The sequence below is a fragment of the Corylus avellana genome, chromosome 6 (genome assembly GCF_965113065.1).
Source record: "Corylus avellana chromosome 6, dhCorAvel1.hap1.2, whole genome shotgun sequence".
Taxonomy (NCBI): domain Eukaryota; kingdom Viridiplantae; phylum Streptophyta; class Magnoliopsida; order Fagales; family Betulaceae; genus Corylus; species Corylus avellana.
In genome coordinates, this window is record NC_142495.1 from 11,900,068 (window position 1) to 11,926,973 (window position 26,906).

Consider the following 26,906-nt stretch of genomic DNA (forward strand, 5'->3'; position numbering starts at 1 on the left):
GTTTTTGGCCGAAATCGGGGACCGAAACCAGAGTACCCCGGTTCTTAGTTTTAGGCATCCGAAACCGGAACTGGGTCCCGGTTACCAGCCGGTTCCGATTTGTACCCGGTCCGTTAACCGGTTTTTTAAGAAAATTGTTTTTTTTTTGCTTATTTTAGATCTAATACCTAAAATAAGCCAATTCTTTCATACAGTTGGCCCATTTTTTAAAAAAATTTATTAACATTTTTGTCCAAATTAACTGGGCTTTGTTGTGACTGTTCAGTTGTTCCAAATAAAATAAAAAAAATTAAATAAAAAACTAAAAAAGCCAAAAAAATCCTTAAAAAAATCAATGTTTTTGCCTATATGGGCCTTAGAAATAAAAATTCAAATTTTTAAAATGCCCTAAAAATCATTTTAAATTACTTACATAAAGAAAACATTAAAAAAATAAAAACAAGTATTTAAACAAATCAACATGCACAAGAAATACCCTTACTACAATAATTCAAAACTCAAAAATAAAAAATAAAACAAGTATTTAAATAATCTACCAATCAAAAGAAATACCCCTTACAATAAAAATAGTTCATAAATATAAATATATAAATAGTTCCTAAATTTTTTTAATATATATATATAAGAGTTACCTCGGTTCCCGATAACCCGATAATAACTGGGTACCCGGTAATTTTTGACACCTCTAAATTTTATATTCTTCAAATAACCTAAACATAATTTTAACTCTTTTTTCTTATCAATATTTACAATTTTGAATTCAATTAAGTAAAATAAAAATAAAAAATCGCACACTCAAACGAGCGGGTAATACTTGTTGGGTTATTGAACAAATTGCTTGCATGAATTAAAAGGGTCTACATCCAAGAGCATTTTCCAAGATTCTCTAAAATCTCCATTTCGTTTATATTTACTTAAATTACGTTCAATAGTTCTTCTGATCCAACATTACGCAAACAAAATCATCCGCCGCTCACCGAGAATCCCGGTTTCACTTCTCAACCATCGGCTCTGTCTCGCCGTGCTCGGCCCCTCTCACCGTCTCAGGTTAGCCACTCCAAGTTTGCTACTGTTTGTTCTTCTTATTTCTCTGATTTGTTATTGATGCGGTTGTGACAAATCCGATTTCAATTCTGCTGCTCTTGATTGGTAGCTTTCCTTTACTGCAAATGACTGTTATGGCACGAGAGGGTTGATGATACTAGTTAAACCAAAAAAAAAAAAAACTAGTCTGAGTCTCTGTTTGCATATATCTGAGAATACATTATTGCTGAGATGAATGTGATTGTAAAAGATCTGTATGGTGTTTCAAGGTGTTTGACAAAATGCGTGAAAGAAAAAAAAAAAAAAAAAAAAACAGCGGAGGAAAAGAAAGAGACGTTGGTCGGTCGGATGCTTTGATACCATAATGCGCTCCCTTCCAAGCCTCACAGAGTTGACATAATCGGTAGGGCAATGTGCAGAAATGCCAGGAAGTGCCAGTCCTATTACCCTGAGCAATATGGAAAACCAGCCTTCCTTATACTTTGGTCCATGGGTGTAGCCCATTGTTAAAGCTCTGATTAACTCGCAAATTGCATTCAGATGCCCTGGTATCGCGTATCTCATTCCAAAGTAGTTTCTGTTTGGCTCCTCATCCATGTTCTTCAAATATGCATACATCAAAGAAAAAGCCACATCAGTACTGTCAAGAAGATGAAACATCAATGAAAAGAACTTACAAGTTAAGACAGGCTGTGTTATAACATGACAATAAATGCTACTGGTTCTTTCTTTTGTTGCTAACTAGAGTACTTAAATCATTTAACAAACAGACACGTAGTTGGATGTGTCTCCTTGTCCATGATATTTCAACGGAAAACTTTTAGCCAATGGAGTAAAATTTATCTCTTTGTAGTGCCTTGTTCCTCTTATTTTTGCTCCAAAAAAAAAAAAAAAAAAAAAAAAATTCACTTGCGTACAAGGTTGACAAAGATCCTGATTAGACCAGACAGTATCAACACATAAATTGATAACTGTTTTTGAAGAAGTGTAGGCAGAGAGGCACTAATACATACCTTTTCAATGTAGAGGCTGTCATAGTATAGGCATGCTCCAAAATGTTTATACAAGAAGGTTTTGTCATCATAAGGCAACCTTAATTGGTACAAGGTCGTTGCAGTAGACCACCCTGAAGTACTTAGGGACCGGATAATCCAAATGGGCTTTTATGAAACTCCCCAGCTCCTTGTTCCCAACTCTGGGCTGTCCATATGTGTATACACCCGTCACCCAACAGCCTTTGCATTATCTCCTCCTCCTCATGCAGCACAAGCACTGTTGAGAATAATATGGCAAGTGCCCCACCTAAGCTATGCCCAGTGACTACGAACTTTGCATTCTTGTGCTCCTTGAGTAAGCTCTTGAGCTTACTTTTTACAACATAGTATGCAATCATCTGAGTGCCAGCACTAGCAGGCCCCTCTGAGTTTGAAGACTGATCCCATCCACCTTGTCCCAGGCCAGAATCAGTATTTGAGGATACTGATTCTGTGCCTTCTGATGGGCTTGTGCCATCAACACCATTTGAAGAGGTGAACCTTATGTCGTTCACTTGAAGGTGATTTTGGAAGTTGACAGCATCAGTTCTGTTGCCTAAACCTAAAACTTCTAAGAATCCCATGTGAACTTTTCCTAGTTCTGGGATTTCATACCAAGAATAGTCAAAGTTAGTACTCCAATCATTGGTATCGAAAGGCTCTGTGCCCCTGAAGCTGATCAATATCAGATTTGGGTCTTCAAGCATGTCACAGAGTATGAACACTTGGGCCAACATTTCCTTTTGAAAATCTGTTAAATCATTTTTGAGTCAGTGAAGGAAAAAGAACAAAAGACAACGTTCATTGCATAATTAAAGCTAGACATTAAGGAATATCATTTAACACAGAATCAAGGAAAATATATATCTTCCCATTCCAGCAGTTGTAGAACTTCACAAAGTGCATCTGCTTTGTTTTGAAAGTTTAGATTAGAGACGTTGTAATCAGAAGCTCATATTGCTATTTGCTAGAACAGAAGATCATATTGCTTATCATCGAATATAAGAGAAGTATAGAATAGAACAAGTGGAAAAACAAATATAGGGTAGCTTGCCTTCCAGTGGTGAACTACAATATTTCTAATGACTTCTGCATTCTCATAGGCTAACTTGGCAGCCAAGATGCAAAGGTGGTCCATAAGAGCCCGATTCCCCATTTCTACTTTTGTGCTTCTCTCTCCCAAAACAGAGTCACCATTCTCTTGCAGTAAGAATTGGCCCTCGTATAGGTCCTCCCGCGGCGACCCACCCATCTAAATGTCCCTTTGTACTTATGAAAGTCTCCGTCTCAGACTTATAGGTCACCCCAATATCAGACAAAGAAACTGTACTGCTCAATTAGAATGGTAAGTATAACAAATAAATTTCTCATGTACCCATAGATCTGGCAGGATCTTAATTGGATGGTTCATTGCATCATCGGAGAACCTGCATTGGTTTTCAGGACTGTATTTAAACAATGACTACGCCCAAGAAACGGATGACAAAAACACCAATATTTAGATAGAGAAGATAACTATCTGCAAGATTGCATTTACTTGGATAGTCTAAATAACTAGAAAACAAAGCAATTTGGAAGACTAGAATTGAAAAAATTGTACACAAAATTATCAGAACTGGGAATCCAGATGAAGAAGTTAAAATGTATGCACTGTCAGAGACTTGTGTCATTTTTCACTTCAATGTAGGTACCAGACTTGCTTCTAAACTAATTCTTTTAATGATAGGTTATGAGCAAAGTAGCAAAAATCTCATTTATGTAACAACTAAATGGACAAGAGATTACAATTGTAATTATAGGTCAACATTGTATACTTAGAGGTAGAATACATCACTTGATCGTAGTTTCAAAATACATCCTCAAGGAAACAAAATGGGGCTAAAAATTATTTTAGCAGGTACACTGTAATAAAATCTGCATCAAATACATGAAAAACTTTTTTTGTAAGTATACATATCTGTTCAAAGGATGTGTTGAAGGAATTATATACTAATCCTTATTTTGGTCTTGTGGGGTTGCCCCTACATTCTTCAGCCAATCAACTACTTCCTGGATGGCTGGTCTCTTGAAAGGATTATGGTTGACGCACATGCAGGCCACATCAAGCACCTGCAGCATCTCCTCCTCAAATCCCTTCCCTTTAAGGAGGGGATCAAAGATTTGGTCTTGCTTGCCCTCACTCCTCATTTGGTTCACCCAGACAACCAATTCTCTCGACATCTTGGGTTTGAATACCTCCATAGGCCTCTTCCCAGTGAGTAGCTCAAGCATGACAACCCCGAAACTGTACACATCTCCCCTCAAAGTAGCCACCCATGATTGCCCATATTCTGGGGGAATGTAACCCAAGGTACCAACAAGCTCAGTTGTAACATGTGTTTGATAAGGATTAATCAATCGGGACAAGCCGAAATCTGCAACATGTGCTTCGAACTCGTGGTTCAGGAGGATATTGCTGGACTTGATGTCACGATGCACAATGTGCGGCTCGCATATCAGGTGCATGTAAGCCAACCCACAGCTTGCTCCCTGTGCAATTTTCAGACGAGTTGGCCAATCTAGCTGAGATGCACCATCAGCCTTCTCATGCAGCCAGTAATCCAAACTCCCATTCTCCATATAGGAATACATAAGTAGCCGAGAGCCATCATGCGTGCAATAACCTTGCAGGGAAACCAGGTTCTTGTGTTGGGTTGTGGACAGAGCCTCTACCTCTGCTCTGAATTCCCTTTCCATCAGTCCCATGTCTCCTGAGAGTTTTTTAAGAGCCAGCTTGCTGCCGTTTGCTAATGTTGCTTTATAAACCAAACCAAAACCCCCACACCCTATGATGTTTGCCTGACTAAAATTGTCCGTGGCTTTCACAATTTCGGATATGGTAAGATCCTTGATTTCATTCGTGCTGTTTTGGAACAATACCACTACGCTATTATCCTTGTCAACCTCAGGAGGAACCAGCGGATTCGAGTTGCAAGAGATCGAATCCAAATCCATCTTGTCGGTATCCCCTCTCGGAATGATCCTCCTCTTGGACAATATCCACAGTGCTATCATGGTGATGATAAAACCAGTTCCAAAACAGATCAAAAGGACAAGTCCAACAATAAGCTTTTTGTTTGAGCCTTTACGAGTTGCAATTCCAGATTGACTAGAGCAAGAGTGCTGCACGATTTTGCCACACAACCCTGGATTCCCTTCAAAACTGGAAATGGGAAAAGTATCAAACTGACCTCCAGATGGTATTGGCCCTTGAAGATCATTATATGCAACGCTGAATGAAGATAAGAAATGTAGACCTATAAGTGAAGCAGGGATTCCACCAGATAGATGGTTTCTGGAGAGATCCAATTTCTCTAAGTTGGTGAGGCCAGAAATTTGGTCGGGAATGTTGCCACTGAAATTGTTAATGCTGAGATCCAACACATGAAGAACCTTCAATAGGCCAATCTCAGAGGGGATATTGCCACTGAGGGTGTTGTTATTCAGGTATATGGCTGGAGGAAGGTTGGACAGCTGATTGTACTGGTTTTTGGTAGCATTGTTGGGCATAACAAAAACAGGCAATTCTAGATAAGTGCGGTCCACTTTCTCATAATTCCTTTGTGACATAAGCGCTGGTAATTGACAGAGCTCCAGGGGAAATTCTCCTATAAGGTGGTTAACAGACAAGTCTATGTAGAAAAGCATAGGCAGGCTACCCAACCAACCAGGAATTGAACCTGTGAGTCTATTAACAGACAAGTCCAAGACCTCAAGTTGCTGAAGCTTAGCAAGCCAGTTGGGCACTTGACCAGTGAAGTAGCAACCGCCCAAAGCTAAAATTTGAAGCTTTTGGAATCCATCCTGATCCACTGTGTTGTCATCATATGGCATTGTTTCATTGAAGAAATTCATGGAGATTACAAGAGTGCTGAGGTTCTTGCAGCCCATCAGATTCCCTATTGCCCCGGTGAAGTTCGTCAGCGTGTTGTTAGAAAGGGAGAGGAAAGACAGAGACTGCAGCGCTATTATGTCAGGCGAGATCTGTCCTGTTAGCCGATTAGTGGCCATTCTAATTGCTGTTAGTGACTTGCATGAGTAAAGGCTTGGTGGGAAGTTACCGGTAAAGTTGTTGTTGCCGAGGTCAAGGATGGTAAGGCGGACAAGTTTGGAGAAATCGAAAGTGGAGATATCTCCTTCCAAGTGGTTGACCCGTAAATTCAATGTGATGAGATTGGTGCAATTCGACAGAGACGGGGGCAGAGAACCAGTGAGGTTATTGATGTGAAGAAGCAGATGTGTGATGTTGGAGAGCATGCCAATATCCCTGGGGATGTTGCCAACCAATTGGTTAGAGTAGAGCTCAAGGATACTGAGGTTGGTGAGGCGGAGGATGCCTTCGCCAATGGTTCCAGAGATGCGATTGAGAGGTAAGGAGAGTTCTTGGAGTGCAGAAGCATCATAAATGTCAGGCGGAAGCGGTCCTGAAAGATCATTGAAACCCGCTCGGAAAATCTCCAGCACGGAACAAAATCCGAGTCCACGAACAATTTGGCCGGTAAAATGATTGTAGGAGAAGTCCAAGAATCTGACCGAATTCCGGGACGAGTTATCCAAACAGAAAATAGAAGCGGGGATAGAGCCCATGAAGCTGTTGTGGCTAACATTGAAACTTGTCAAAGTCCCCCCTGCTACCGCTTGCTGCAGGAATGAAGATGGGATTGCCCCGCTGAATTGATTGCCAGAAAAATCCACCGTCTGCAGGGTACTGGTGGTATAGGAGGAGGATGGTAATTCGCCGGAGAGACGGTTGTAGCTCAAATCAAGGATCTGGAGGCGGTTCAGGGATGAGAAGAAATCGGAGGGGAGCGAACCGGTGAGGGTGTTGTTGGAGAGATTGAGGTGAGAGAGGTAGGTATGGTTTGTGATAGACGGGGAGATGAAGCCGGTGAGTGATTTGGAGGATAGCGAAAGCTGAGTAACCCGAAGATCACCACCGCCGGCGATAGGCTCGCAAGAAACCCCTTCCCATACGCAGCAATCGCTGGAAGACCAATTGAGAGGAGGAGCTGCAGATATGTTGAGCTTCAAGGACAAGAGGAAGTCACGATCGAGTGGGTCGCAGGCGGCTGTAGCCGCAACACAGCAAGACAGAATTAGAATCTTCAACAGCAAGACAACCATCGAGTAGGAAGTCTGTTGTTGTATGTCGTTGTCTTTCATCGGAGGAACAAACGCAGAAGAAGAGGACACGACGACAAGACTAGCAGAACCTCTACCTTTGTAAATCTGCATCAGCGTTTACTTTTTGGGGGAAACGTTGTTGTACGAAGATTGGTGGTGGCAGCGGCAGCAGTAGAAGTGATGGCGAACACCCCCATTGACCCTTAACCGGAGTAGAGACAATGAGATAGTGACGTTGACATTTGAGATGGATGGAAAGACTCCTTCCACTTCCAGGTATTCTTATTAATTCCCTTATCAGCGTTTACTTTTGGGACTCTCGGGCAATTTCCAATCATCATCGTCATTGATTTGATTACTATATATATATATATATGAGAATAACGTGTAGAGCAGATATCCCAGAGAAAGAGAGAGAGAGAGAGAGAGAGAGAGAGGTGGGTGGATGGGGTGGTCGGAACCCAAAATGTAGAGATCACGCCGTCAACTCTTGCTGCCTTCACCCCCACTCGGCCACTCCTCCCTTTGGTTTATTAGTTTTTTTTTTTTTTTGTTTTTTTTTTTGCTTTTTGCTTCTAGTCCACCCTTCGGTCTTGTATTGGTCTTTTGTGTTTTGGCACGAAAGTTTGAGGATTGTCCATAGTGGGGTGGGAGGTGGGGAAAAAAAAAGGAGGGTTCATTATTCCACCTGTCAACTAACATGTTACTTTACATATTAATGTGGGTGGTAGGGCAGATATTATAAATTAGTAACAAATCGTAGCGTAGATTGTACAAATCTATAGTTTAGAAAAGGACATTATGATTGAATAACTATAGCTAATCCTAAAAATTATGGATAATACATATTTTTATTGTATTAATATGTTGGAAAATTGATATATGAAGGATTAGAGCAGTGAGGGAAATTAAAATGAAGATGTAAGAGCATTTATATTGGTTTATGTATATTTTTATGGAAAATGGGTAATCAAAATCTATTTTATATAGTTTAGGTAATGAGTTTTTTAAAACATCATACATCCGATTATCTTTTTTTTTTTTTTTTTTTTTTTTTTTTTTTTTATCTATGTCATGGAATTTTTATTTATTTATTTATTTTATAAGGATTGTATTTTTCCTAAAGATCATATTTTTCAATTTTTGAGAAAATAAGAGATGTAGAAAGAGAAATAGTAGGAGAAAATTTTGGGAAAAGAGAGGTAGAGAGAAATAGTATATTAATGAGATAGATGTGTGAACAGTATTTTGCATTTGAGATACATAATTTGATGTAGAAGGTTTTATAATGTTTTGCTTATCTATTTTAAATAAAAGTAAGAAATGATGGCTTGTGAGTGCTCTAATGCAAATAATTATTAAGTTTTGTTTATCTGATTTTTTAATGTTTGTAGGGAAAAGGAAAAGAAAAAAAAAATGTTATCTCTAACAGCATACATACTTTTTTTTTTTTTTTTTTTTTCTATTCAAAGCGGGAGAGGAAGAAAAGAGGAAACGACATATAATCTTGATTATTGAATGGTTGGAGCTTTGTTTTGTTCTCAAATAGTGGTAGGAAGATCGTTTACAAAAAGCGCGTTAAGCGCTCTGTAGCTTTAAGAGGAATCCTCCTTTCCCTATATATATATATATATTGTGACAACTAGAAGTATGTAAGTAAAATTATGAAAAAAACCCTCGTGATTTTCTCGATTTTTGTCTTTTAAACTTTAGTTTTCAATTTCACCAATTTAAGGCCCGATTTTACAGAAAATTTAAATTTGAGACTTTCTTCTATTTGATTTTTTAATCAAATAAATAATAAAAATAACATGAAAAACATTAAGAGCCTGTTTGGAATTGCGTTCGAGAGCTTAAAAAGTATTTTTATTACCTAAAAAGTTGGCATGTTTGGTAAAAAAATTTAAAAGTGCTTATTTGATTTTTCACTCTAAAAATAGTTAAAACACACTTTTAGCAAAAGTTTAAAAATTGAGATTTTGCCAAAAAGCGTTTTTTTTTTTTTACTTAAAAACTCTTTCTCAAATATAATCTCAAATATGCTCTAAGTCATTTCTTAAAAAAAAACATAGTAACTATGAGCCACCCTCTATGAAGCAACAAAGAGTGTGCCTTGCGACTCCTATACTAAAATATTTTTTTAGAATTTTTGTTGTTTTCGAATTCGCTTGAGCAAATATGGTTGGAGATAATTTTGAATTTTTTTTTAGCAGCATATTTTAGCAAATTATTTGTTTTTTTTTATTAACATGTGGTATCAAAGCCACATTTATGCTATTTTTATCTAGCCGCCCCTGACCCATATGTACCAATGCACTAAGCTTAAAAGAGTAGATGTATGATCGAGGAGGAGAGATTCTATGCCTAAGAGCACTCCTTGTAGCCTTATCAAAACTATTTTTTTTGTTATTTTGTTGAGGCAATTTAACAAAAGTAGCTTAAATTTTCACTTTTCAAACACGCTATTTAAAAATAAAAAAATAAATAGTGAAATAAACAATACTTACAAAATATAAAAAGTATTGTTCATTCACCTATAATCCTATTGATTAAACATCTCATTTCTCTCTTTTCATTTTTGCTTTTTTTTTTTTTTTTTTTTTTTTTCTAAGAATAAACAAATCTTTGAAAAATAATACTTAAATGGAATAGTAAAAGTGGATTGTTAAAATAGTGAGACTGTTGTGAGTGTTCTAAAAATGTGAGTTATTAAAATAATTAAAAGTGCACTTTTAGTTATTTTAGTAAGGCTAGTAGGAATGCTCCAAGCTAGAGAAAAACTGGAGAGTTTACAAAGGCTGGTCGAGCAAGATCCTATCAATGAAGAGCCTTTATTGCTGGATGTCATGGCAGTTCAGGACTATAGTGATCTCAACCAAGTAGAGGAAAGCTTCCTTAGGCAAAAATCCTGTATTCAGTGGCTAAACTTAAGTGAAGTATGTCAAGTTTTTACATATTCAACTTGAGACAACAAATAGTGAAAAAACATTGCATTTATAGAGAACGAAATCTGAATTTTGTCTAATATATTTGGTGTGCGATCTCTAATTGGAGTGAAATGTCGGTTTCTCAGTTCAGCTATGGAGCTTATGAGCCTCAAATCTTAGCACTATCCATCAATTTATGCATTCAAAAATTAATACAAACACAGAGGGTTTTGACAGAAAAGTCGTTTCGATCCAATCCATTCTTGGTGTCAAATAAAGACAAAGGATATGTCAGTGACCTAGCACACCAAAGCCACTCTCCAACATCACATAATGTCTAATTTTGGTCAGAATTGCAATATTAATATTCTGTTAGATTCTTATGTCCAAATACGACAAAACTTCATTCAATTCTCGATGGAAACAGAGTTTTGCAGCCAACCTTGAGGTTGACTTGCTTAAGGTACCAAGCCCATGAATAGGCTTAGACACGTCTAGCTAAGTCAAAATGTGTATGAGTTCTTTCTAATATAGAACTCAATTCTTCTTCCACTAAAACATGTTTAATAAACATGAGCCTTTAACCAAGCTTTGACCAAGCTCCCCGTGAGTAGCTTGTTTACACCTCTTAAGGTCTTGACCTTTTGTTTTGTTCATATCTTTAATAGTTGACTAAAGTTATATGCGATTGGGGGAGGAGAGAGCCTTCATTCTCGTTGGCCCTCCCCTCCCACAATTCTCTCCCTTGGCTTATTGTGCTAAAGTAGTTGATGATGGGAAGGCTAGTAAAAGAAGCAAGTGGATGCCCATGTGAATCCGTCAAACAAACAAGGTATACCAACCTTGAAAAGTAAAACTCTACCTATCACCCGCCCGCCAATATATGTTCGACTTCAATGGACAGTACACACGGCTTCCACACGCACCTCACTTGGAATTTGGAAATTATGACACATTGAGCAAACTTGTTTCCACCTTGGACGCAAACCCATTGCAAAATCTACCAAATCTTCGCTCATTTACTAATTACAACGTTGGGTTACCAAATCTAGAAAAGAAAAGAAAAATGCTAAGAATCCTCGCATTCATATTATTTTTTATTCTTAAAACAAAAACATTAACAAACAATCCAAGAACACAAAACACTTAAAAGTATTGTTTTCACACCGTAAAACACTCTTCCAGACCAAAAACAAGAAAAGAACTTTCAAAGCGCATTACCAAACATACCATAAGCCATTGAGATCCACAACCGATACTCATTTGGCTGCAAGAATCATTGGGAAGAAAGAGAGAGAGAGAGAGAGAGGCATAAACAATTTATCCATTGATCTGCAAAGCCTTTCCAAATGTAGTAGATAAAATGCATAAACAAATTAGAGAACAAGATGCACATATTTTTTTTTGGGACTTTTGTTAGCCATTTTAAGCAGAAATTCATAATAACATCTAGCTATACACAATGTGGATCATTGTCAATATATAGTAGGTCAATTTCTACAACTAGCAACATTTGTGACCAAACCATTTTGAACCATAATCATCTCTCCTTATAACAATGAAGGTTATACAAATCAACCCATTATTTATCACTACACTCTTGGGCAACCTAATAAACAGTAAGCATATGAAGCTCCACGCCAACACCCATGCACATACCCACAAAAGATAATAACCAAGAAATACCCATAAATGGTTAATTCCATTTGTTGCAATGCATTATCCAGAACTGGCCAAACTTGCACTGTTTTCCAGTGGCGACTAAAATAACCAATGAGAAAATTATTGTAAAATGAAACAAGCAAATGTAGAGAGCTTTAACAAAATAATAATAATAATAATAATAATAATAAAAGACTCTCAATACACTCACCCGTGAGATCTCTGGACATCTAAATTCAATCATAGGCATTATTCTCTCACAGTTTCAGACCAATACACAGCCAAAACCAAAAAACCATGTTGCCAAATTCTCATAGGCAATATTATCATTAATAAGAATGTACATCTGCATGGTGTTTCCTCGGTTCTACAAGCCCATTCAGTCCCATCACAACAAAGAAACAGATAAATTAAACTAATTAGACATTGAAAACAGGATTAATAATATTACACAAGTGTAGAGCTAAAACACAGTTTGCAAACATCCATTTATCTTGCTGGGGAAAAGTAATTAGAGGGGCAGACCAATATGCTCTTCAAAAGATAAGCATGTTCTTCCATATTTACATAAGAGAGAGGCGACACCCTTTCAAAAGTTTCAGAATTTTATACTCAAAATTGGCCATGAAATCATTGCTTCTGCTTAGTATTTACAGCCACACCAAAAACTCTTAAAACCCTCTCTCTCTCTCTCTCTCTCTTAAACCACAACAATATTCCATTCAAGATGAAAAGTATCATAAAACAAAGCAATGGTGTAAAAAGTGACAGTTAAAAGAACAGTTTGTATGGACACAGTCTCAAGGAGAGTAGAGAGAGAGAGAGAGAGAGAGAGGGAGGAAGAATATTAAGCCTTTTTCTGGGTTTTCACCATGATGATAGACAAAAGAAGGATTCACGCTTTAGATATTACAAAGGCAAATCTAATCTACCCATTACCCCCCCTCAATAACTTGAAAGGCTAAAAGTTTCGCATCCGATACTTCCCTAAAATACCACAAACAATAATTTTAACCAAAAATGGCAAAATTCAGAAACCCCCCAAAAACCCAGCATCCCCTTTAACCAATTCTCAGGCTAATGATACTCTGTGAGTATGATAATAAAGCTAAAAAGAAAATAAAAATAAAAATAAAAAAGTTAGAAACTTGGCCTCCTCTGCCCTCAGCCACTGAAGACAGAATTTCCTTTTCTAGAAAAGATTGTCAAAGAGGGATTAACATTGAGATTGATTGACCGAAACAAGGAACAAAACCGAATCCTCCCCCTAAAAATCAAATCTTGCCCATCATATATCAAAATTACACGAAATGATTATCATTCATAAATTAAACAGAAGAAAAAAAAGGAAAATTGGAAGAAGATAGAAGATAGAAGATAGAAGATAGAAGAAGAAGAAAAAGACTAAGAAGAAAGCGGGCGTGGAGGAGGTAAAAGCTGATGGAGTTGCTGATGAACCTGGCTCTGAGTCCGGCTGTGGTTCAGAATGAAAGGATGCCTCAACAACTGCGAGGCGGTCCAGCGGCGACCTGGGTCCCTCTGCAAACAGCAGGCGATGAAGTTCCGAAACTCTCTGGACGCCGTGGGCGGTGCCTCCGGCGGCTGCGACATACAAATGGCGACCATCAAGCTGGCCCAGTCGCCCTGCCTGCCCACCGCGAAGGGGAATTTGCCCATGTAGAACTCCAGGATGCTCACCCCGATGCTCCATATATCCCCCGCGTACCCATCGTACTTGCCGTGGTTTAGATCCGTGTTGATCCTCTCGGGGCTCATGTACGCAATGGTCCCAACCGCGGAGTTGCAGGGGTCCATGGTCTGTTCCAGAATCCTTCCCACGCCGAAGTCCGCGATCTTCACCTGCTTGCGCGTGTTGATGAGGAGATTGGACGGCTTGATGTCGCGGTGCACGATGTGGCGGCGGTGGAGGTAGGCGAGCCCGGAGAGGATCTGGCGGGCAAGATCCGAGAGCTGTGGCTCGCTGGGGATGTGGGTGCCCTCCAGGGACCCCCCGTCCATGAACTCCAGGAGCACCTGGATTTCGCCGTTGTGGTCGAACATGTCGTGGCACTTGACCACGTTGGGGTTGTCCACGTCCCGGAGGATCTCGATCTCCGTGCGGATCTGGCGGCGCACGGAGTCCTCGTGGGTCCCGTAGATGACCTTGAGCGCGTAGATGCGGTTCGTGGGGCGGTGGATCACCTTGTAGACGGTGCCGCCGCTGCCGCTGCCGATGCGGTTGGCTCGATCCAGCTCGGAGAAGTTGATGGCGTTGCTGTTGTTGGCGTGGCTCGGCAACGGGGTGGAGTTGGCGGAAGAGCTGGTGGAGGAGTTGGACGACGATGGGGGCAGAGGGAGAGGCACGGCCATGGACGCGTCTCGCTGCGGGAGGGGTAGGGTTAGGTTCTGCTGCCTGCGCACTCGTAGCCCTCTATTGCTGTTGCTGTTGCTGCCGGCGGCGGCCGTGCCCGGTGGGGATTGAACCGGTCTCATCTCCTATCCTCTAGGCTGCCAAATTCCCAAGCGCTCTCTTCTCTGTCTTTGCTATAATTTCCTTCAGTGTTGATCTAGGCTAATCTAATAACCAATAGGAGGAGCAATCATCGCCATCGCGTTGATTGTTTTTGTTGTTGTTGTTCTTCTTCCATAACCAGGAGGCTTGGTTTGTTGTTTGATTCGTTGTATGCAAGAGACATGGAAATGGGTGGAGAGAGAGAGAAGAGGGAGACTTTTTTTTTTTTCTTTTTTTTTTTTTTTATGGTTAGAGAGAGAGAAGCTTCTTGGAAGAGGGAAGAAGCCAAGAAAAGAAAGAGGAGAAAATGAAAATAAAAAATAAAAAATAAAGAAAAGGAATGGTTTCTTTTGTTGATTATTTTTATTTATTTGTGAAAATAGAATAATAATAATAATAATAATAATAATAATAATTTTCTTTTTTATATTTTAGAAAGTGAGAAAAAGATGAATAATGGGAAAATAATAATTCGGAGGATTCATCAGATCATTGAGGGAAGGGAGGGGCTGCAATCAAATATAAGGGAATCGAGATATAAAAGTCCACGCGCCTTCGGATTGGACTCGGCCCCCACCCACCTCTGGACCTGATTCATGCGCGTGAGAGTTGTCTTTCTTTGATTTCTTCCTACGCGCTACCTCAACCTTTGATTCAACACACACACACACAGTTTCATACTTTCATGACCATCTAACCCGCAACTAGGGGCGAGCAAAACCCGTCCAAACCCGCAACCATCCGCCCCGTCTCACCCGATTTTTCTCAATAAAATCCCACCCCAGTGGCAACTATAATATTTCTTTAATTTGTCAAATTTGAAGGATACTGAAAAGGATAAAAAAAAAAAAAAAAATTTGGATGTCGGATAATCTCTTTATAAGTCTAATGTGCTAACAATTAATCTATTTCAAGAGCTTGAGTTAGTTGGCCATCCAATTACAACTCTAATGTGCTTACAACTATCAGTTGATGCATATACAGATAATGTCACATTGTCCAATACAAGATGCAGTCAGCTTTAGTACAAAACATTTCATATGTTTACGCAGTACTTTGGTCCCATATTGAAAAGATGAGAAATAATTTACATAAAGTAAATAGTTTATAGAGCTTTGAAATTAGTCCTAAATCTGTAAAATGAAACTCAATCGAATGAACTATCAATAAAATTTCAGTCTATTAATTTATCTCATCTGGTGTGCAAAATCTCAGACCATGCGGATTCATGGTGCCATTAACAATAATAGACAGTACCAAACCAACTGCTGATTGTTGTAATGTGTGTTACAAACATGATTTCTTTTTCCAGTCATCTTTAAATGTTTTTATCATTTGACATTAATTCATATTCGTGAGTTTTTTTATGAAAGAAAAATCAGTTGCAATGATTATGACCGTTACTCTTTTACAACTCTTACAAGTCATTGATTATTGATGACCGTTTTTCACTTACCATTGATTTCTTGGTTTTATTGCATATGACTGTTGGGATTAATTGTCAAGTTTTATGGTTTTGATTCTTTGGAAGTTTTGACCGTTTGGCCATTATGTTTTATTTATTATATTAGAAAATTCACAAGCACTCATATATATATATATATATATATATATTAAGCTATCAAAAGAGAAAGATATAGAAATCACTTTTTTTTATTTTCAATACATATAGTGTGCTGTAAAACACTTGTTTCAAAAATAAAGTTATATGCTATATTAGTTTTTCTACAAATGGGTTGTTCTATTAGTCTTCGTTTTTGGAAGTGCGTCCTTAACGAAGTTAGACGTTATAGTTTAATCTTAGGAGGTTGGGTGTCAAGAGATCCTATCGCACCGAGTTATATACTCTAGGAGGCACGAATTAACCTTTAAGGACAACGCTATTGTGTGATTATATAGTATTGTGAGATCTTTTCATATTCTCCTTTCATCTCTTGTATTTGAAAATATAAAACAGACTCCAAAACACACTTAGAGGAGGGTGAATAGTGTTTATAAAAAATAAAGCAGAATTAAAACGAAGAAGCATGCAACAATCAATTACCCAAATATGTAAAACAATCAAGCAGATAGACAACATATTTTGATGACAATGTTAACCTTTGAATAACTCTTCAAAAAGAAAAATTCTACGGAGCAGTCAAATCTAAGAATTATGCACTATAGAAGGATGAGAAATTACAAGTTGTTCACACTTATAAAACTTTTGTAGTTGATACTAACTTGTCTAGACAAGAGACTCTTCTTGTCTTCTACCACAGTAGTTACCATAAAACCTCTGGAAACTTATTCTATTGATTCCCCATGCACAAGCTACTTGATTGTCGTTGAAGAATAGCTTCTCAAATATCAACAAAGAAATCATAATATGAAAAAACCAAGGCGGCATTCATACGTCTGAAGGACCCATTCGAAAGCATCTAGGGTTATACAGAAATCCAAGCTAAAGTTGGAAAACTCTAGAACAGCAACTAACAGCAACATTCTACCTTCACTTGTATCATTAGCCGTTCGGACGCTAACGAACGTACTAGCGAACGAGGCCTTCTAAAAAACGAGCAGAGGCTTGCCATATGAACTTCACCGAATGCTCTTGTACACCGATCCAAAGAAAGAAAAACTAAAAAAGTTTGAGCATTGAATTCGCCAATATATAATAACTAACAAACTCTCATTTTGGCAATTCAATAAAAAAACTCAAACAAAAATAATTTGCAAAAACATACTAAAAGTTGCAAAAAATAAAATAAATAAATAAGTCCCACTAAAAACACAATTTCAAGTTCAAAAAGAAAAAATGGTAGATAAGATAGCAGCCTTTGATGCAGCCTACAGTGTTGAACATGACAGCTCTTCTTAAGCTGCAGGAGAGAAGCACTACACTAAACCTGAAAAAAAAAAAAAAAAAGCCAGCTTTGCAACTAGTTTTTAAAAGTTGAGCTTTTAGATAGAAATGTTCTATAAAAAAGTTACAGCTTTGTCAAAAATGCATCCATACTCATTCGCTTCTAACCAGGATCTCTAATTTGGCTTGAGATTTTGAAGCAACTTGGGCTTTGAATTCTGTCTAGCATCATGTCTAGCCATCCAACTCATCACCTAATATTGCTAATGTCTCTTCTCCTATTATCATCATCTGCTTAGATTAGAATGAAAAGAAAGTTGCAAGTTGCAATTTTTTGGATTCAGCCTCTTATTTTCGAGATTCAGATTGCTCAACAACTAACAAGGATTGACTTTGTTCTCTCTACACTGGGGGTGTCCATTGCATCTCCTATCATCAAGTTACTGTCAAGAATTTGCTCAATAATAGGTGCTTTTTTGCTATATTCATGGCTTCATCTATTTATTGCCTTCAGAAAATTAGAATGCGCTTTGTTTTGGGGATACATTAGTGGTGAAATTTGGTGTTGTACTAGAATTTGTGGCTAAAAGGAACACAAAAATGAAGGCACGTGAAAATAAAGTAATAGAGAATATCCAATTCAGACAATCAAAATTCGAAAGCAATGAGTTTGATTCTTCCCATTCAAGCACCCCACCTTGATTATAAAATAGAGAGGAAATTTCATTGCAAGGCATGGTAGGCACCGATGATCAATTTGTTTGCGAAATAAGGTATAATCTTTTGTGTATATCGTGTAGAGAACCAATAAGGTTCTTGGGAGAGTCTTAAACATTTCCTTGCTTTTTTTTTTCTCCTTCAAGGCTATCTGACTATAGCAATTTTGTTTGTTTTTTAGAAGGTAATCTTTTATATTTTGTCCATAAAATGACTAGAACGTTATCCACATGATTTGCTTTAGTTTTGTAAGTTGCCCTTGTGTGTTATGATTAATATAATATTCAGCCAATTATTAATATAATTAAATCATTCAAATTTAAACTTGAGAAACCAAATTGATATCTGACTACGCAGAAGCTGCATAACTAAAATTTGAGTTTTGAGAAGATTAAAACTAAAAAAGTAATGACTATAGTTCTATCAAATTAATATTACTTATCTATTTTATTTATGATTGCAACATAATTTTGGTTTGACTTTCAACATTGTTGTTCTTGGGGCCTTCGGGGGATCTTGTTAGCAGAAACTAAAAAGAGTCCACGCTCAAAGGTACCCTTTTTTTTTACCCAATTGATTATGCTTAGTTTATTTTCCTAATAATTTATGCTATTATATATTTGTGATGCCATGAGATTAAGATTTGTTGAAAATAATTTTGGATGGTGAACAAATTCTCATTGATATAAAATAATTGCAATATGAAAATTAACAATAAAATAAATAAAATACAAGAGATGAAAAGTAGAGTATGGAACAATCTCACAATGCTATAGAATCACGCAAGAGCGTTGTCCTTAAAGGTTGATTCGTGCCTCCCGGAATATATAACTCGGTGCGATCGGATCCTTCAACACGCAACCTCTCAGGATTAGACTATAGCGTCAACCTTCATTAAGGACGCACTTCCAATAATGAAGGCTACTAGAACAACCCAATATAATCAGAGACTAGATGGCCATTAAAACACGACAAGTTGGGTGTTTGAATTAGCTCTTCTCATAAGGCCAAAAATCTGCCGTATGGCTATTGATGAAGGGATTGTTTCTAGCATCAAAGAGAGAATCTCCAAAGATAAACAATGCCATACGTTTCTCTGACAACTTAGCAAGGCAAGTGGAAGGAGAAAGACCAATATGCAAAAGAGTGATTTTAAAAAATAGAGCTGTTTTTGTAGGCCAAGGTAATATATATATATATATATATATATATATATATATATATATATATATATATATATAAATGTTTTTCACTATCGGGATTGAAGAAGATATATCATATATAGAAGTAAGTACTGACCTTTTCCAAAGCTAATGAATATAAGTAAATGACAAACGGTTGAAGAGAATAACAAAAATCATAAAACTTAATAATAACCAAACGGTCATAAAACCGTTAGTCTAATTTTTTCTTTAAAAACTCATCAATATAATTTTAACGGTAAAATTATAGGAAGAATAGTAAACCAACGGCTCAAAAATTAAAAGCATGTTTGTAACATTACAACAATCCCCCACATGTTACAAATATTAAAATAGAAGGAGATTGAAAGCATGCATCGATGTGGTACCCGAATGTTTTAACCACACCTAGGATAAATAAGTAGGAACTTAATGAATCGTGGTAGAGTTAAACTCTTTTAACCAAATTCACAAGTTGACCAAACCTATCACCCACATAACTTTCTCCAAAAAAAAAAAAATCAAATCAAATCAAATCAAGAAAATTGGTTTGTTCTATAGCGAGTTGGCGCCTTATACAGGCCATGCGCCTCTGGGTTTCATGAGTGCTCTAAAGACTTGCCAAAGTCTCATAGGAAGCGGCACCACCTCTACACTCACATAGGTGGCGTCCATCAAGAATGTGTGCAGAGAACATCCTATCCCAACAAGTAGGGACTATGGACGCATTAAGAGTTTTAAACTCATCCTTACTCACTCTACATCTTTTGTTATTACACCATAAAATGGCTTTCATGAGCGCTCTAGAGACCTACCTAAGTCTCATAGAAGATAACACCTCCACACTCATATAGGTGGTATCAATCAAGAGTGTGTGCAGGGAACACTCCATCCCAACAAGTAGGGACTATGGATCCATTAAGAGCTTTAAGCTCATCCTTACTCACTCTACATCTTTTGTTATTACACCATAAAATGGCTTTCATGAGCGCTCTAGAGACCTACCCAAGTCTCATAGGAGATAGCACCACCACACTCATATAGGTGGTATCCATCAAGAGTGTATGCAGGGAACACCCCATCCCAACAAGTAGGGACTATGAATCCATTAAGAGCTTTAAGCTCATCCTTACTCACTCTGCATCTTGTATTGTCATACACCATAGGGATGGACTCATCACTAATCTTCTCAACAAGATAGTTAATAAACATAAATTGACAGTACGATACCTCATTTCACTTTTGACTTTGTTTCCCATTAAACCTCATTCATGGGATCTCCAATCACAGAGCTTGGGTATCAATCATAGTATCATGATTTGGGTATCAGTCCTATCCCTCTCGATACTTCTCTCACTAGCCTTCTTGCTAGTGGCATGGTCAAAGAATTTGCAGAATTCTTTTATGACCTCACAAAGTCCATGAACATATACCAGTCTCAATAAACTGCCTCATAATATTGTGCACTTTCTCATTATAAATTCTTTGCTCTTTACTCGAGTTATGGCAGCCTGTCAATCACAATGAAAACACAGGTGGAACTGAATTAGCATATAAAAGCAAATAAATTTATCAATAGGCTCATCGGCCATTTATCTTCAGTTCCTGCCTTCTCCAAAGCAACTAACTCTGACTCCATAGTAAACCTTGCTATGCAAGTCTGCTTTGAGGACATTCAAGAGATAGCTCCTCCAGCCAGAGTAAACACATAATGGCCATTAGTAGGCTTTGCTCCTCTGAATCAAAAATGCAATTAGCATCACAATATCCTTTCAATATAGCAGGATAATCATAATATGACAAACCAAAATTAATTGTGCCCTTTAAGAATCTCAAAAATTTAGTGATAGCATCACAATGACTCAATACCATGATTATGAGTATATCTACTCAATTTACTAACAATATATGTAATACCAAGGCATATACAGTTTGTCAAAACATCAAGCTTCCAATGCTTTGTACATATTTTTCTTGCAAAACACCATCACCATAATTCTTAACCAAGTGTATTTTTAAATCATATAGTGTAGACATAGGTGGATGATAAGATTGCTCAAATCTTTTAAGCTTTTTTCAACATAATATATATGAGATAACATAATGCAATCATTATCTCTAATAACTTTAATGTCTAAGATGACATTAAATCTACCGATGTCTTACATATCAAAATTAGATGTAAGACACAACATCAATGCTAGTTCAAAAAATAAGCAAGTCGTCAATATATATAAACAAATAATGACAAATTCATTATTGTAAAACTTGCTATGCATTTACCATTAATCAAATATACATTAGAAAACATCACCTTGTCAAGCTTATTATGCCATTGTTTAGGAGCTTGCTTTTAATCCATGACTATTTTGCACACTTCATGCTCTTGACTGGGGATTACTAGTCCCTTGGGCAGCTCCATATAAATTTCTTTATCATTTAGGAAAATAATTTTGACATCCATTTGATGTACAACAAATTTATAAATAGAAGCAATGACAAATAACATTCCAATAGATGCAATTTTAGTAACCGGGAAATAAGTATCAAACAATCAACATTATGCATTTACTTGTAGCTTTTAGCTACCAAGTCTACTATGTACTTATCTATTGCATCATCCGGTTTAAACTTCTTCTTAAACACTTATATATAACCAAATGATTTGGTCTTAGGAGGTAACTTAACAAGTTCCCAAGCATGGTTAGCCATAATTGATTTCAATTATTTATAGCTTCTAACCAATTAAAATAAATAAATAAAATGCATCAAATAAATTTAATTGATGCATCATAACATGTCGGATCATCATCAATAATATAAACAATAAAGTCATTACCGAGATTCCTTTCGCTCTAGCTCCTTTGCTTCTTCTCAATTCTTACATATCATCAACAATTTTATTAGAAGTAATGGAAAATTCATAAAATAATTTTTCCTTATTTTTCAAAGGAAACACATGCTTAAGAAAAATAGCAATTTTAGATTCAATAATAGTATTGTAATATAAAACATCACTTTTGATAATAAGGAATCTATAACATGAACTATTACATGCAAAACCAATAAAATCACAATCATAGGTTTTTAAAACCAAGTTTCCTCATATTAGATTCGAGTAACATAACATTTGCCAAATACCCCCACACTTCAAGGTATTCCAAACAATGCTTACAAATATGACAAACAAAATAATGGTTTCCCCCCACACTTTGGTAAATAGCCTAAAAATTGACAATCATTGCATTCATAATTTATTCCAATATTTTAATTTCTCTTCATTCCCTTGATGTAGCCAAGATTTACATGTATAAATCTATCATGCCAAATATTAATGAAATGAACCAAATAGTCACAAGAAAATAAATTTTCAATAATAGCACACAAGTGCTTTAAGAAATGACTTCCATGAGCTCATCTTTCTCTAAGTATGATATGTCATTTACTCTTCTTTCTTTTCTATCAATAGACAGTTTTCTTTCGATAGTGAAAGAAAACCTTTTCAACTAGAGCTACAGTAAATATACAAAGTATTAGGCCCAACCAAATAATAATCAACTATTATTGACTATCTATCATAAATATTCCATTGATATCAATCTTGAGATACGATAAATTTATCAGGTATCAAATGAGCCTCAGTAAGAACATCAATAATCACATATATTTTATTATGAACCAGCATGTCAGAAAAATTCGAAAGCTGAATGATATATATATATATACATATGAAGAATTACCAAATACTTTAAAGTATTTATGCCAATCCAGCATGCCATTACTAATATATATGCTAGATGTTATTTCAATTTTGAAATAGAATAATCAACCGAGGATCATAATTTATCAAATTACAATATTCATGTAATATAAATTTCAATTCAATCAAGGAGCACCTTCATCACTTGATTTTTCTTTTAATAAATGAAATTGTATATTATGTCTTAAAAAAAAAAAAAAAAAAAAAAAAGACCTATGAATCCAAGTTTAAAACTCACAGTGAAACCAACAACTTTACTCAAAGATCTTAAAAAATAGTCTGTCATTACCACACACCAACTGGGTGTCGTGAGAACCAATCGACTCAATTCGCGCACCACATCTCTTTCTCCTATCAGTGCTTACCTGCAAGAATCTTTAGAAAAGTGGTATTCTCTGCACACAATTAGCAACGTCTGTGTATTTTCTCCATCACAACATGAGTAACCACTCACTTTTGTTTTTTATTAATCATCATGGATGTTCTCTAACGAACTCAACACATCACAATAAAAATTGTTAAGTTCTAAAAATCCATAAAAAAAAACTTAACTCTTTTTGTTGCAAGATTTATAACCCAACAATAAAAATTATTTGACAATCAACAAATATGAATTCAAATAATTGAAAACTCTTTCAATCAATATATTTTCACTTCCAATACCTATACATGAAATTAAACTCTTCTTCTGATAAATGAATCAATTATCAGATATTTTTCACAACAAAATCTTTTCACTCAAGATTTGATTTCATCTTTCTCATATGCGAATTGCATACTACAAACTCTTATAGTATTTGACTTCTCATAAGTTTAAATACTATTGTTATGATTTTAATAAAATCTTTGTGCAACCAGCACAAATCAACCTTTAAGATTGTTGGAAATAATTTTGGATGGTGCACAAATTCTCATTGATATAAAATAATTGCAATATGAAAATTAACAATAAAATAAATAAAATACAAGAGATGAAAAGTAGAGTATGGAAAGATCTCACAATGCTATAGAATCACGCAAGAGCTTTGTTCTTAAAGGTTGATTCGTGCCTCCCGGAGTATATAACTCGGTGCGATCGGATCCTTCGACACGCAACCTCCCAGGATTAGACTATAGCGTCAACCTTCGTTAAGGACGCACTTCCAATAACGAAGGCTACTAGAACAACCCAATATAATCGGAGACTAGATGACCATTAAAACACAACAAGTTGGGTGTTTGAATTAGCTCTTCTCATAAGGCCAAAAATCTGCCGTATGGCTATTGATGAAGGCATTGTTTCTAGCATCAAAGAGAGAGTCTCCAAAGATAAACAATGTCATATGTTTCTCTGACGACTTAGCAAGGCAAGTGGAAGGAGAAAGGCCAATATGCAAAAGAGTGACTTTAAAAAATAGAGCTGTTTTTGTAGGCCAAGGTATATATATATATATATATATATGTTTTTCACTATCGGGATTGAAGAAGATATATCATATATAGAAGTAAGTGTTGACCTTTTCCAAAACTAAATAAATATGAGTAAATGGCAAACGGTTGAAGAGAATAACAAAAATCATAAAACTTAATAATAACCAAACGGTCATAAAACCGTTAGTCTGATTTTTTCTTTAAAAACTCATCAATATAATTTTAACGGTAAAATTATAAGAAGAATAGTAAACCAACGGCTCAAAAATTAAAAGCATGTTTGTAACATTACAACAAGATTTTGATGTAGATAAATTATACCAAGTTTTGATTTTAGCTTTCATTATTGGATTTTGTTGGTTAATTTGATGGGTTTGAATAAATTAATTTATTTGGCATTTTTTTCACTTGTTAGTGATAATAAGAATTATAATAAAATTCTAACAAAAATATGTACTTCTAGATATTTTTCAGGTTAGTTTTTGATCTATAAATTTTTCTTAATGTTAAGAGAAATATGGGTAAGCCAATAACACTTGATTCATTCTTTACGAAAGAAGACGTGAGTCAGCCAGAGGTCAATATGCATTTAGATAGGCCTTTAACAACAAATCTTGATGCTCCAGATGAATGTCATTCCAAATGTCCAAGAATCCAACTTGAAAAAAATGGATGCTACCTTTTTGGAACGTGATCCCGAATTATATTCGCAACTATGGAAAGTTCTTGTTAACTTACAAGATGGAATATGGCGTGCTTATATTAAAGCTAGTCCATGTCAACCCAAGCTTTCAGAATTTTCATTTTTAGGAACAAGTAATAATCGTCATCGATTTCAAGCTTCTTGGTTTAAAACATACTCAAGTTGATTGGAGTACTCATAATCAAAGGATGCCATATTTTGTCTTCCATGCTATGTTTTTGATAAGAAATCAAGAGGTCATCCACGATCAGATGTATTTACAGCGAAAGGTTTTGATAATTGGAAAAAGACAAGAGACAAAATGAATAATTCTTTAATGGGAATGTGGGGAAAGATCAAAATTCACCACATAAAATTGCTGTGAAATATTGTGAGGATCTAATGAATCATTCGCGGCATATTGACAAGTTAGTTGAAAAGCATGCATCACAAGAAATGGAGAATAATCGGTTGCGGCCCAAAACCTCAATAGACAATGTTCAATGGCTAGCATTTCAAGCATGTGCCTTTAGAGGTCATGATAAAAGCTCCAACTCAAAAAATCAAGGTAATTTCATTGAATTAATAAAGCTCCTAGCAACTTATAATGACGATGTTTTTGGAGTTGTCTTGGAAAATGCTCCAAAAGAATGCCAGATATATATCACCAAAAATTCAAAAGGAAATTATGCATATCATTTCTAATAAAGTGGGGGATGTGATTCACAAAGAAATTGGGGATGCCAAATTTTGCATTCTCATTGATGAAGCTCGGGATGAGTTAAAAAGGGAGCAAATGGCTATTATTTTGAGGTTTGTTGACAAAGATGAATTTATTAGGAAGCGATTCTTTTATATTGTACATGTCAAAGATACTATTGCATCAACTTTGAAAAATGAGATATATGTTGTTCTTTCTTGTTACGACCTCGAAGTCGAGAATATTCGAGATTAAGGATATGATGGAGGTAGTAATATGCGTGGTGAATGAAATGGGTTACAAGCTTTATTTCTTAGAGATTGTCCCTATGCATATTGTGTCCATTGTTTGGCTTATAAACTACAATTAGTTTTAGTTGCAGCATCTAGAGAAGCCAAACATGTTCATTAGTTCTTTATCCAGTTGGCTTCAATTGTCAATATTGTTAGTGGTTCTTATAAACATAATGATCAATTGCAATCTATTCAAGCTGCTGAAATTGAAAGTTTGACGGCTTCTGATGAAATTGAGACAGGAATGGGGCAAATCAAATTGGTACTTTGCAACGGGCTAGAGATATTCAATGGTCATCTCATTTTCACTCTATTTGTAGCTTGATAGGAATGTTTAATGCAAGTGGTTCAGTTATCAACACTGTCTCAATGGAAGGAGCTAATGATTCTCAATGTGGTGATGTTGAAGTGGCTTACATGGTATTAACACCATTTGAATTTATTTTGATGTTGCATTTGATGAAAGATATCATGGGAATTACTAATATGCTTTGCCAAATTTTGCAACAAAAATTCATAGACATTTTAAATGCCATGAGTCAAGTCTCAACTGCACAATCACTCATTCAAAAGAGAAGAGAAGATGGATGGGAGCCTCTTCTTGCTATTATTAAATCATTTTGTGAACAACATGAAATTGATATTCTTGATATGAATGCTCATTACACTAGAGCTCGAGGTAGATCTCGTCGTCAAGATGAAGAGTCTACAACAACAATTGGGCATCATTTTAGAGTTGATTTGTTGATGACAGTTTTTCGAGAGGTGATATGGCACTAAGTCTGAGAGACGCTAATCTACAAAAGAGGGAAATAGGATAAGAGCTTGTCGGGGTGTGCCGGCGAGGGATAGCTCTAATGTCTAAGTCAGTTGGTGATTCGAGGGAATAAACTGCAAGTGAGCAAGATAGCTTGAGAGTGATTACCCAAATACCTGGTTGAAGCTCCTCTTTTATAGGCATCAAATTGCGGTTAAG

General features: G+C 36.3%; 2 protein-coding genes and 1 pseudogene across 3 annotated transcripts; all 3 read right to left on the reverse strand.

The window, feature by feature from the left end:
* Window positions 1-858: 858 nt before the first annotated feature.
* On the reverse strand, window positions 859-3,731 carry LOC132186910 (triacylglycerol lipase OBL1-like; annotated as a pseudogene). Its single transcript, XR_015912670.1, has 4 exons — window positions 3,133-3,731; window positions 2,952-2,984; window positions 2,058-2,830; window positions 859-1,644 (listed from the first exon to the last, which is right to left on the reverse strand). The product of XR_015912670.1 is annotated as a triacylglycerol lipase OBL1-like (transcript).
* An 86-nt stretch (window positions 3,732-3,817) lies between these two features.
* On the reverse strand, window positions 3,818-7,913 carry PSY1R (Leucine-rich receptor-like protein kinase family protein). Its single transcript, XM_059601027.2, has one exon. The coding sequence runs from the start codon at window positions 7,350-7,352 to the stop codon at window positions 4,068-4,070; it is 3,285 nt and encodes a 1,094-aa protein (XP_059457010.2). The 5' UTR covers window positions 7,353-7,913; the 3' UTR covers window positions 3,818-4,067.
* A 5,163-nt stretch (window positions 7,914-13,076) lies between these two features.
* LOC132188671 (mitogen-activated protein kinase kinase 5) lies at window positions 13,077-14,571 on the reverse strand. The gene has a single exon (XM_059603192.2). The coding sequence runs from the start codon at window positions 14,321-14,323 to the stop codon at window positions 13,235-13,237; it is 1,089 nt and encodes a 362-aa protein (XP_059459175.2). The 5' UTR covers window positions 14,324-14,571; the 3' UTR covers window positions 13,077-13,234.
* Window positions 14,572-26,906: the final 12,335 nt, after the last annotated feature.

What these genes read in the sequence shown, in the direction of transcription:
- PSY1R (XM_059601027.2), bottom strand. Translation starts at nt 7,352, where the DNA reads ATGCAGATTTACAAAGGTAGAGGTTCTGCTAGTCTTGTCGTCGTGTCC.
- LOC132188671 (XM_059603192.2), bottom strand. Translation starts at nt 14,323, where the DNA reads ATGAGACCGGTTCAATCCCCACCGGGCACGGCCGCCGCCGGCAGCAAC.